At 55.3% G+C, this 11,850-nt stretch overlaps 4 protein-coding genes across 4 annotated transcripts; 1 reads left to right on the top strand and 3 right to left on the bottom strand.

The window, feature by feature from the left end:
* Positions 1-433: 433 nt before the first annotated feature.
* Positions 434-1,672, bottom strand: VPS74 (Golgi phosphoprotein 3-domain-containing protein; the record flags this gene model as incomplete). Its single annotated transcript, XM_083196713.1, has 4 exons — positions 434-523; positions 580-1,031; positions 1,090-1,336; positions 1,406-1,672. The coding sequence occupies 4 exons, from the start codon at positions 1,670-1,672 to the stop codon at positions 434-436; spliced, it is 1,056 nt and encodes a 351-aa protein (XP_083047921.1).
* A 2,152-nt stretch (positions 1,673-3,824) lies between these two features.
* ACO1O0_007339 (uncharacterized protein) lies at positions 3,825-6,388 on the bottom strand (the record flags this gene model as incomplete). The annotated part of the gene is made up of 2 exons (XM_083196712.1): positions 3,825-4,945; positions 5,380-6,388. 2 exons carry the CDS (start codon positions 6,386-6,388, stop codon positions 3,825-3,827), a joined length of 2,130 nt encoding a protein of 709 aa, XP_083047920.1.
* A 562-nt stretch (positions 6,389-6,950) lies between these two features.
* Positions 6,951-10,143, top strand: IFM1 (translation initiation factor 2; the record flags this gene model as incomplete). The annotated part of the gene is made up of 3 exons (XM_083196711.1): positions 6,951-6,974; positions 7,028-9,935; positions 9,992-10,143. 3 exons carry the CDS (start codon positions 6,951-6,953, stop codon positions 10,141-10,143), a joined length of 3,084 nt encoding a protein of 1,027 aa, XP_083047919.1.
* Positions 10,144-10,236: 93 nt separating this feature from the next.
* On the bottom strand, positions 10,237-11,433 carry TSR3 (ribosome biogenesis protein TSR3; the record flags this gene model as incomplete). The annotated part of the gene is made up of 1 exon (XM_083196710.1): positions 10,237-11,433. One exon carries the CDS (start codon positions 11,431-11,433, stop codon positions 10,237-10,239), a length of 1,197 nt encoding a protein of 398 aa, XP_083047918.1.
* Positions 11,434-11,850: the final 417 nt, after the last annotated feature.

The raw sequence follows: 11,850 nt of genomic DNA, 5'->3' as shown, positions 1-11,850 counted from the left end.
TGGAGAGGGATAGAGAGCAATCGAGAAACCCTCGCTGATGTCCCCCAACCCCTCTTCCCAGCTGGCACCGTTTTGTTTGAACCTCTTCCTCCCCAGGAGATGTAAGAAACAGGAAGATGAATAGTCGGAGATGTTGCTAAATCTCCTCTTCACCTGAGACAATGCTGTTTGTCGTCCGGCGTCGTGTGCATGCTTTGTCTAACGGCCCTGATCCGGCGGGCGAACAAAAAGGGTTGGCTTGAATGGATACAAGAAGGTGTGGAGGCTGAGAACGGTAAAGTCAAGTAGGGGTGGGTGCCTGAGACCGGATCAGGGCCAAATATGGGTGCAGTATTTAATAGACCAATCTGTGGGAAGCATACTGCTGCTCCCGTTGGATTTTGGCAAGTCGTGGTGGTGTTGACATGCTGAGAGGCCCCGGGGTCGTCCCATCTTATAGCAGAGAGTCGAGGCGTGTGAAGACGCTGAGGCATGCAGCCACGACCTCGAGTTGCAGCTCCTTGTCCTTGTTCTTGTTGATTTCCTGCGCTAGGTTAGCATCTCGTTTCAGAAGCAATATATCAGATTGCTGAGCTTTACCTCGGTCACAACTTGCGGCAGGTTTGCCCCGATGCCATTGCCGGTCGCCTTCTTGCCGAAGGGCCACTGGCTGTAGTCGGCAAGCAGCTCGTCCGTCTGGGCGAAGGCTCTCTCGCGGGCCTCGTGGCCCAGAGTGGAAAGGGCGTTCTCGAGTACGTTGGCAGCATAAGCGGCGCAGACCATGGCCAGGGTCCGCAGGTAGCGGAATTCGAGGTTTTCGGGGAGGTATTGGCTGCCGTTCAGGACGACGGTTCGCTGGGTGAGAACGTTACGCACGCGCCGGCGGATCTCTTCCTTGGCACCGCCATCGACGACGGGGTGGGTGGCCATGTCGAAGAGGAGGAAGTTGCGCTTCTCGGTGCGCAAGATGCCCTTGTCGACTAGGCCCTTGGCTAGACGCTCGCGGACTTGCTTCAGCTGGTATCCTATCTTCATTAGGTTCCAAGTCTCGCCTAGAAATATGTGTCAGTACTGTGCATACCGTTCCTAAAAAAAATCTGCAATTCTTACCGCTCATCAGGTCGATCCAGGTGGCGACGCTCATCTTCTCGCTTTGCTTCATCATCTTCAGGGCCTCGTCGAGGAGCACCTCGCCAGTCATGGTCTCGTCTATAACCTCGATGTTGCGGTCGGCCAGCGGTAAGCGTCGCCTCGCGGGGTCCTTCTCCATGCTGATGCGGCCGCGGAAGGCAAGCTCGACGACGATGCAGCCTCGAAGGGCATAGGAAATGTTGTCGTTCCAGAACGAGAGATAGCCCTGCGTCAAGCGTGGTCAGCCGCACTGCGCACCGTGTATCACCAGCAAGGCCGACGCATGGGAACATACCTGCTTGTCCTTGAGGCCCAGCAGCAGGATCTCTTCCATCATGGTGAGCTTGGGCTGCTTGCTGCGCTCGGTGCTCTCGCTGATATCTCGGGGATCGAAGGCGATCTTGTGGCCATTCTCGCCATTCTCGTAGCTTGTTTCAGGGGCGGCGTCCCGGACGTTATTGGATGAGCTCGATCTCGAGGGATTGACACTTCCATCGGCGTCTGTTGAGCCCAGGGCGCCGGCGCCGGCCCCGCGGCGTCGGGTCAGTCCTGACGAGGACATGGTCTGTGGTGATGATGATGGGAGATGGGGGGGCGTGTGACGGTCGATGCGCGTCGGCGAAAGGGCGAGGGGGAGGGAGTGCGTCGGGTCGGAGAGGAGGTGCGACAGGAACTGTGGAGCAGAGAGGTGCCCGCTTGCTCAGAAGGTCAATGTACGAGTATGGGTGGGCGGCTGGACGGCTGGACGCGTGGACGAAGTGGATGTTTGTGGCCGTCGAAGGGTCGTCCGGACAAGTGTAATAATGTGTCGGGATCGCCAGAATATTTTGCGCCTCCGACTGTAGACAGATGAGGATCCACAATTTCTGCTACGAAGCAGCCCGTGAGAGATTGAAGCCCAATGGTCCCTGAGCGCCGGGGTCTGTTGAGTTGCTGGAACAGCTGGGATGGATAAGATCCTGGGTCTGGTTGGGTTGATTGGCAATTTTTTGGCCCGTCACCGAAGAAAGGGGGTGGTGCAGTGGTATTACTCGTACTGTGGTCCAGTGGGTGCAGTGGCGGCCCAAGTGGTTAGGTGAACTGGCAAACTGGGCTACCTACCTGCTATTCGTACAGTAATACCCGTACTCGTAGGCGCCTGGCTGTGACTTGCAGCGCTGCGCCGCTGATAGGCAGCCTGATACGGATGGCTGAACGGATAAGACACGCTGCAAAAGAAAGCGCTAGACGCGGATTTGATGCTGCTGATGCGCGACAACAAGGGTGAATTAGGGAAACATTCTAGTCGGCTCTTTGTCCCTAGGGGATTCGTTTGGTACCGATATCATCGAGTATAGTTTGCTTGAGATGCGTGGCTGTGTTGGACTTGTCGCCCAGAAAAGGGTGGCATTGAGCACCACATCAGCATCATTACGGCTTTTGAGGCTCGGCGGAGCGACATGGAATCCTGGCGCTCCTCACTTATTAACGTTTCCAGGTTCGTTGACGGGATCCATGCATCTCCACTCCAGGGCATGTTCAGCGCTCCCGACGCGCATCTTCTAGCACTCTGAAACCCCCCGGGTTAAGAGGTTCCTGTAGCACCAACTCCGCGCTAGGCGAGGCACATGTTTTTAGCAGTAGCCACGTCACTTTCGAACCGCCCATGTGTAAGACAATGGAAGCGCAACGAATATTAAGCATGAACAGCTGCAGTAGAAGGGCAGTGGTTTCTAATAGGTCCACATAAGGGCATAGACTCAGTTGGATGGACTAATATATGACAATACACGTCCTTCATACATTCACGTACCAGAGATTTATTTGTATGTTCTCTATGATACAAATACCACATTGTTTGTACGGAGTACGAGTGGTGTCGGTGATGAGGCAGATTCGCTATACTTGGGGGGTCACTGACTTGACAAATGGCCATTGAGTTGACACAAAAAAGATACATCCTGACCCCGCAATTGCACCATACTAACATAGGTATTCCTTTTTAAATGAATCTCTCGTTTATTATAATCGAGTACCCCGATTCTTTTATAATGTGCTTTAATTGGTGCAGCTACTTCGAGTTTGATTATAGGCCCTTGCTATTATCAGAAGGGTAAATATAGGTAGTTTGATATAATTAATATTAATATATTACCCGTATTATAATTTAACGTTATTACCTATATTATCGCTACGTGATATATACCAGATGGTGGTAATCGGATTGATCAATAATTGCAAAAAGTGAGGTTTGGCGCTATATTAATACGAGGTATGTAGAAAAACAAAGGTACTTCGTTTTTCGCTACGCGGCTACGGTATCATAAGGTAACTTTTTTTTCGTGTCAACTCAATGGCCATTTGTCAAGTCAGTGGCCCTCCCCCAAGTAATTACAGTGGGACTTGGGTGGGGGGAGGAGCAACGTCACTCTCACTTGATCTCACCACTATTCTACTACCTTAATTCCTCGCCCTCTGGGGATTTTCGTCACCTCAATTCATATCTTCAAACATTCGTAGTCAAAAGCAGATTACTTGGATCTACGTGTCTACTAATTCTATCCCATCGAGACACTACTGGTAGGTACATACGCTGGTACCTTCGCTGTTAGACCACCTGGAGCCAGTCCCAAGGCCGCGTTCGACCTCCCGTGTTGCTAAAGAGCCAGTCCTCAAAGTCTTCGCCCTCCTCCTTGGGCGGAAGCCGCTCGCCACGCCTCAAACCCCCGCACTCGTCACACTTTAGCGTGAGCTTTGCGTCCGTGACCCATTTCCGCATGTTGGTCGTCTCTGGGGCTGTCTTCTCCCTCCACTACCACGAAGTTGTCCGCGGACCGGTGCCCAAAGATCATTGCGCGGAGCCCATGCCCATTGCGTGCTGCTATACGAGAAACATGCTCGTATGTCTTGGCCGGATGCCAGTCAACGATGGATTCTTGCTCGTACAGGCCGAGGAGTTCCCGGACTAGCGCTAGGTCATTCGTATGGGAGATGTTATTTGTGACAACAGTTATGAGGCGATGATGGATCCAATTGATGCTCTGAATTCGACTGTCACTGTCGCGTCGCTCTTCGGCCGGGAGTAGGTAGAGCCAGCACGTGCAATGGAAGCCCAAGGGCTCCCGCAGGTGCTCCTGGCGCTCTTCATAGCAACTGAGTTTCTTGAAGTATGTGCTCGTAATTTCCTCACCCGCCTCGATGTCCTGCGTGGCGTGGACAACTAGCCTCCCTAGGCTGTTGATCCAAGAAGAAGCGGTGCTTGGGGAGCAGGCGTGGTTGATGCGGGATGCCGTGGCGAACAGGCCAGCTTCCTCCTTGGTGCCTTTAAGCGGCATAGCGTTGGTCCATATCACACCCATAACGGGACCCGAGGACGGACGGACATTGTGGAGTGAGATAACTTGTTGCTTCTGGTCTATGTTGAGCGTGTGGAACTGTGATATGGTCACTTTGTCTTCGGCGAATCGAGACTGGCGGATGAGGGGATCTTCCGAGAGGATGGGCTGGCCACGGCGGATACGTCTTGTCGCAGCCATACCGAGGCCCTTCTTGGGAACGGGGCAGATCTGATAGAGTCGCCCCTCTGGAGACGAAATGACGTCTTTGTCTTTATCAATGTCTCCATGACGGCAGTGTAGACCGACGGAGTAAACCAAGACGGGATCCCTGGGCGACGTATCTTTTGTGAAAGATACAAGGTCTAGGATTGGGTTCTCACGACTTGTTGCATAGAGCGCATCTAGGATATGCGCTCTGGCAGATATGAGTGTATCGCCCAGATAATCATCCAAGTCGTGGTGGAGTTTCATGATGGCCGTGCTGCTCAGGATCTGGATGAGGGTAGCAACAAATTTCCCTTGGTCGTTAGGAGTAACAGGATGGGTACGTGCAATACTCAGGAACGCCCTCAGTAGGCAAGAGACACTGCTCGAGCACCGTGAGTGAATAGGAAGAGTGCTGGTGGAAGGTGGTTGGAGAAACAACTCATGATGTTGCCTCTCGCTCGAAAACGATGGAGAACATGCAGATGGGGTCAGAAAGTTACCTATCCAGGAGCAGCAACTGGACTTGCAGTGACGAGGTGGAACCTCATTCTATGGAATCTGCTCAATCTCCTTCCGAGCGATCCAAAATATAATAGGAGGCCATGAGCGAAAAGAGGTATCTGTGTGTGTAATTATATGGCTCTAATATCGAATCCGCCTTGGGCTAACAATGCGCCAGCAAAGCCCTATTTCTTTCTCTCTTTTCATCGCATAAATGGTTAAATGGCTGTTGGCGCTGCCGTACCGACAGTGCTGTGCCAAAGCTCGTCAAAGTCAATATCCTCCTTGAGGAAAAGATCGCGGATCTGCTTAGCAGCCGCCTCCTGCTTCTCGGGCCCGAACCCCCCAGGCTGGCTGGCCTCAAACTGCACAATCTCCACCCAGCGGTAGAAGAGGTTCTCCTTGCCCATGGACGACAGCACGTCCCTAAAGGCAAACACCTGGCGCCTCTTCTCGTCCTCGCGCACCGTGCTGCCCAGCTTGAGGTCGTAGCACAGCCAGCCAAAGTCCTCGTGGTGGACAAGGACGATGTTCTTAAACGCATCGATAGCAATGTCCTTCTTGTCAACGAGGGAGTGGGTATGGATCATGGCGTCCCAGTCGAGGTCCCACTGGCCGTTCATGAGCAGGTAGCCCGTCTTCTGCTCCTGGAGCATGGGGGAGGTGGCCTGGTTGACGTAGGCGGTGATGATCTTGTGGGAGGCGTCGTCCTTGAAGATGTCACCCAGGACCGTGTCCCAGTCCCTGCTGCGGCGGACGTAAATCTCCTTGTCGCGGAAGCCCACGTTCCAGCGCCATTTGCAGGGGTTGCCGTGGGAGATGCCGGCGACGAACTCAACGGGCCAGGGCCAGACGAAGACGAAGAGTAGGAAGTCGAGCAGGAAGGTAAATGTGCGCTTGGCTACCTCCCAGGCGATCTCGGACCATGTCGACTGGTCAATGGGGAACGTGGTCTCGTTGGTGTGGCCCAGACCGGAGATGACGACCTTGAAGTACCAGGGCACGATGTAATACATGCGCAGGACAAAGAAGACGACGACGGCCACGTTGAGGGCGACCGGGACGAGAAATATTTTGCGCTTGAAGGCGGCTGGCTTGTTGTCGATATGGGTGATGTAGACGTGCTTAGTGGACAGACCGTCGATGAAGGACTGGAGGATCTCAGGAGGCTGCTTGAAGGGGGCAGGAGGGGCGCCCGTGTTTGTGGATGAGCTGGTGCCCTTGGACTTGGCTGCTCTCTTTGTAGGAGCCATGGCTGGGATCTAGTGCGATGCCTCGCGGCTTTCGTGTTCCAAGGTTGGCGAAGGAATAGTTTCACTTCAGGTTCCAGTATTCCTATGTGAAAGTTGGTGAAAGTTGGTCGTGGAAGGCGCAGCAACAAAATTGGACCACATGTACACTATGCGTACAGGCGAGTGAGGGTCGGTTCATCACTCCTGCAACTTACCATCGATTTCTTTTTGACAGCAAAAAAAGCACACTCTTATATTTTAATTCCAAAGATTTGAATTATTATCCAAATTACAAGTGTGGCCTGCATGAGTTTCTGGTGACCTTGTATGCACGCCCATCTGCTTCGATTATTTTGTCGCCATCCCCATGGGTTACTCGTAATGGGTGCGGACTATCTCGGCCCCGGGCAGCATCTCTCATCGCGTCCTCGAATCCGCGAAAAAAAGGCTAGAAATAGAAAGCTCCACTAGAACGTCGCCGTCTCTTCCCGCCAAGACGATCGCGGAATGACTTTCGCTATTGTCCACCCAGATCTGCCTCGCTAGCCGCAGTATTGCACCCTTGCAGTCCTGATTCGCGGCAATGTTCAGGACGCGTCAATGGAAGGTATGTAAACCCTTGGGATCTTGGGGAACAAGAGGCGCTGACTTTGTTCCAAGGAGCGCAGCACTCGATACGTATGCGATCTCTGCCGGCGCAAGCTCTCCCTCGCTGTCGCGATACCACGATGCCGCTCCTTGCCGACCCCCAGTAAAGCTACCCTCTCCAAGCTCTCTGTGCCGTCACACATCGGCCGCCATCTCCGATGCTTCTCCACGACCCGAGCGCTCAGCAACTCGAATTCTAATGAACCCCCTGGTCCAAAGCCGTTCCCCGGCGGCTTTGGAGGGTTTGCCGGGCAGCCGGGCGGCTCTTTTGGCTCTTTCGCTAAGAAGGCTGCTGCCTCGGACAGCTCAGCTCAAGATGACGGACTGACGCCGCTTGAGCGGGCAGCAAGGCAGAAGATGGCCGCGGCCCAGCCAGCCCCTCCTCCGAAAACCCAGCCAGCAAGAAAGAAGCCTCATGGGGCTGGCTCAGAGCGCCCTGATTGGGGGAGAAGCAACCGAACCCCCGAGCATCAAGAACAAGCCGACAAGTCCCGGACAGTTTTGGCCGACATTTTCAAAAACAAACAGCAGAACCGGCGCGTTCAGCCAAACGAAGGAAAGGGATCAGAAAGGGCACGAGCGAGCCCGCCTGCTTCTAAAGAGGGTAGACAAGGCCAGAAGCGCGCAGATTCTGGCACTTCAGGTGATCCACCAGCTTGGGGCGGATTTAGCAACCGAAAACCAAGGAGCTTCGTGAACGAGTCCACGAGTTCATTTGGCAAGGATCCTTCCAAGGGGGGGTTTGGGTCTTTTAGCAATCGCAGGATCGACACCAAAGCTGAAGCATCCAAATCGGATAGTGTGGGCCGAAAATCCGGCTCCGAGGCTGGGATCTGGGAGGATATAAAACGCAACCGGCGCGTCGGTGGAGCTCCCGCCCGAGAAAAGAAGAAACTCCCGTCTGCCCAGGCGGAAAATGACTTCTGGAACGAGCTCGAAGGCAGGGTGAACGCACCCACCCGGAAGCTCCAGGATATCATTTTGACGAGTGCCATCGACCCCAAGGATACGGAGGTCCAAGAGCAGCCAGAGGGGCCTCGTCGGAAATCGAGATTTGAAATCGAAGCGGAGAGTACCGGGAAGGGTAGTAAGAAGGCGGACAAGCGCAAAAAGGAACGCCGGGGGAGGGCGCGCGAGCAAGAAGCCTGGGACGATGTCGATGCGAAGAGGTGGGAGGATATTCAGCGTCGAAAGGAAGAGAAGAGGCTGCGGAAGCTCCAGCAAGAGGAGCAACAGGAGGAACAGGCCACCCCCATCCTGCTCCCCGAGTTTATCAGCGTCGGCAACTTGGGTCGGTCCCTCAAGCAGCCCTCGGAGGACTTCCTCTACGATCTGGAGCAGATGGGCTTTGAAAACATGACCAGCGACACCATCATGACGGGAGAAACAGCGTCTTTGATTGCCATGGAATATGGCTTTGAACCCACCGTCGACAACGGCTCCCAGCGCGATGTTAGGCCGAGGCCTGTCCCCGACGATGCGTCCTCACTCCCCCCTCGCCCGCCAATCGTCACCATCATGGGGCACGTCGACCATGGGAAGACCACGCTCTTGGACTGGTTGCGGAAATCATCCGTCGCAGCCCAGGAGCACGGTGGCATTACCCAGCACATTGGTGCCTTTGTTGTCAAGATGTCTTCGGGCAAGCTCATCACTTTTCTGGACACCCCCGGTCACGCGGCTTTCCTCACCATGCGGCAACGTGGTGCCAACGTGACCGATATCGTTGTCCTAGTTGTTGCCGCTGACGACAGCGTCAAGCCTCAAACTCTCGAGGCATTGAAGCATGCCAACAATGCCAAGGTGCCCATCATCGTGGCAATCAACAAGGTCGACAAGGAAGAAGCCCGCGTCGACCAGGTCAAGGCAGACCTTTCCAGGCACGGCGTCCAGATCGAAGACTATGGCGGTGACGTTCAGGTTGTGTGCGTCAGCGGCAAGACCGGGCAGGGCATGGAGGACCTTGAGGAGAATATCGTCACTCTGGCGGAAATCCTGGATACCCGGGCCGAGCATGACGGCATGGCCGAGGGCTGGGTCCTGGAGTCGAGTGTGAAGCAGCTGGGCAAGGTGGCCACTGTTCTCATCAAACGTGGAACTCTGAGGACCGGCGATTTCATCGTCGCTGGCAAGAGCTGGGCACGCGTCCGCTCGCTCCGAAATGAGGCTGGTGTTGAGCTGTCTGAGGCGCCCCCAGGAACCCCAGTGGAGGTTCTTGGCTGGCGCGATCTCCCCGAGGCGGGAGAGCAGGTGATCCAGGCCCCGGATGAAGACAAGGCCAAGACAGCCGTTGAGTATCGCCATGAGATGGCCGACCGTCTAGAGAGCTCTGCGTACCTCGTGGAGCAGGAGCAGCGCCAGCGCGAGAAAGCGGCTGCTGATGCTGCTGCTGCCGCTGCCGCCGAGACAGAAGAGGGCGGCGAGGTGGAGGATACCGGCCCGCGCATCATTACCCAGAACTTTGTCGTCAAGGCCGACGTGGCCGGGTCTGTAGAAGCCGTGTGCGCAAGTGTTTCGGAGCAGGGCAACAATGAGGTGCAGTCCAAGATTCTGCGCTCTGGAACCGGCCAGATCTCCGAGTACGATGTCGACCACGCCGCCACGTCCAAAAGCATCATTGTCAACTTCAACAACCCGATTCAGCCGCACATCAAGCTCCGGGCTGCCGACGCGGGCGTTAGGATTATTGACCACAGCGTCATCTACCACCTGGTCGACGAAACCAGGGAGGTCCTGTCGGATCTGCTCCCCAAGATCATTTCCCATCGCGTCCAGGGCGAGGCCGATGTGCTCCAGGTCTTCCCCATCAACATCAAGGGCAGGCTGTATCGGAACATTGCTGGTTGCAGGGTGAGGAATGGCACAATCAAGAAGACGTCACTCGTCAAGGTGTTCCGAAAGGGCGAGGTCGTCTTTGATGGTGAGTATCTGACACAGTTCCGTTGATGAAACTAGTTATGCTAATCGATTCGTCAGGTAAAATTGATACCCTCAAGCACGTGAAGAAGAATGTCATGGAGATGGGCAAGGGGTCCGAGTGTGGTATTGGCTTTGACGGCTTCGAGGATCTGCAGCAAGATGACCAGGTCCAAACCTACGAGGTCGTCGAAGAGAGGCGCCACCTGTAAGAGTATATCAAATGTACGAATGGGCATCGGAAGTGGCCATATAGATAGACACGAAATATAATGTACAATATGTATTTGTATATTTGCAATGTATCACCACCTGTTTGGCGCGGATACTGATCCAGAAGTAAACGTCCCAGTCGTGATGGTAGCGCGCTCCCTTTCCTTTTCCAGCTTGCTCAAGCCAATTTTATCCGTCACGGGCGTCGCATCGATGATATGGTCAAAGTCGGCATCATCGTCATCCTCTGAGTCGCTATCCTCGTTGTCCGAGTCCGGCTGGATGCTGTGATCAGGGCGCAGCTGCTGGGGCCGTGCAATCGTGGCGGGCTTCTTCTTGCCCTCGTCGGTGTTCGGGTTTGTGAAAGTCTTGGAAGCAAGCACTTTGCGGCGGATCTCCTCCATGGCCGCGTCGTCATCACTGTCGTCGGATATAGCATACCTGTCCTTTTCTTCCCCCACTTCTCCTGGCTTAGGGTCCAGTGGCCGTTTACCGAGATATATCCCATCCACGCTCCCTTCATCGTCGTCTTCGTCCTCGTCATCCTCGTCGCTGTTTTCTTCTTCATCATCGTCTGAAGCATCTAGAGGTCTCCGGTTCATGTTGCCGCTGGTCCACATATCGTCTTCTCCCTCTCTGCTCTCGGTATACTCTCTCTCTAGTCTCTCCATCCACTCCTCCTCCGTCTTCTTCACTCCCGCCGCGTCTTTGCTGGCGGCATACTTCTTCAACAGGGTGGAGTTGATTTTCAGGAATGACTCGCCGTATGAGAACGGCGCCAGGATCTCCTCCGCCCACTCGGGGTGCCCGCAGATGTAGAACGCCGCTGCTAGCGCCTCGACGCAGTTGAGCCGCCACGGCTTGCCGTAGTTGACCGTGTTGGCGGCGACGAGGTAGGGCAGCAGCCTCTCACACTTGCCACCGACCTTGTTCCACTGGACCTCCTTTGTGCGCGCCCAGGAGCACTCGACGACGGCGGCGCCGTAGCTGTCGAGCAGCTCGCGGTCGGCGGGCGAGACGACCTGCTTGCCGTTGGGGGTGATGATGACGCCGTTGTGGCGCTGGCCGAGGTGCAAATCGCGCATGAGTCCAAGCTTCATGAGCTTCTTCCCGGAGCAGCGCTTGGGGTCGCAGTGGCCCAGGTCCCAGCAGGCGGCCTTAAAGGCGGGACGGTTCGACGAAGAGGAGGACGCGGGGTCACCGTCGACATGGCGGGGTTGGCGAGGCGGTCCGTAGTGGAGGCCACCTCGCTTGCCTTTGGAGTTGAAGTCCTTCTTGTGGCGGACCATTGTGTGGAGGGTTGGAATCTTTGTCTGATCGGAAACGGTTAAGGCGGAAATCGATACAGATGCTCTGTAGGAGAGGCGGTGGTGAGCGAATGTTGTGTGCTGTTGGGGGACTGCAAGTGCGGGATGAGGATGGAGGGGCACAAAAAGTTCTGGCTGTCTGGATGATTTTGGCATGCAGCAGCTCACAGTGCCAAGGGCGGTAGTGACAACTTGGGGCGTGGGAGGCTGGTGGCTGGTGGTTGTGGCTGGTGATTATGGCACAGTAGGAGGGAGCTTGGCTGGGGGTAATGTCTAGGTACGTAGCTCCGGTCGGCGCCACTGCCAAGCGGAGCTGGGAGGTACCTTGGGTAGGACGGATGCTCTGTGCTGAGGTGGCCAAACAGCCACCCACGTTCTGCCCCGGCGTCGCCGCCGCAA

This window comes from Amphichorda felina (genome assembly GCF_050947745.1).
Source record: "Amphichorda felina strain 45539 chromosome Unknown scaffold_7, whole genome shotgun sequence".
Lineage (NCBI taxonomy): Eukaryota > Fungi > Ascomycota > Sordariomycetes > Hypocreales > Bionectriaceae > Amphichorda > Amphichorda felina.
This window is presented reverse-complemented; position numbering and strand designations above follow the sequence as displayed.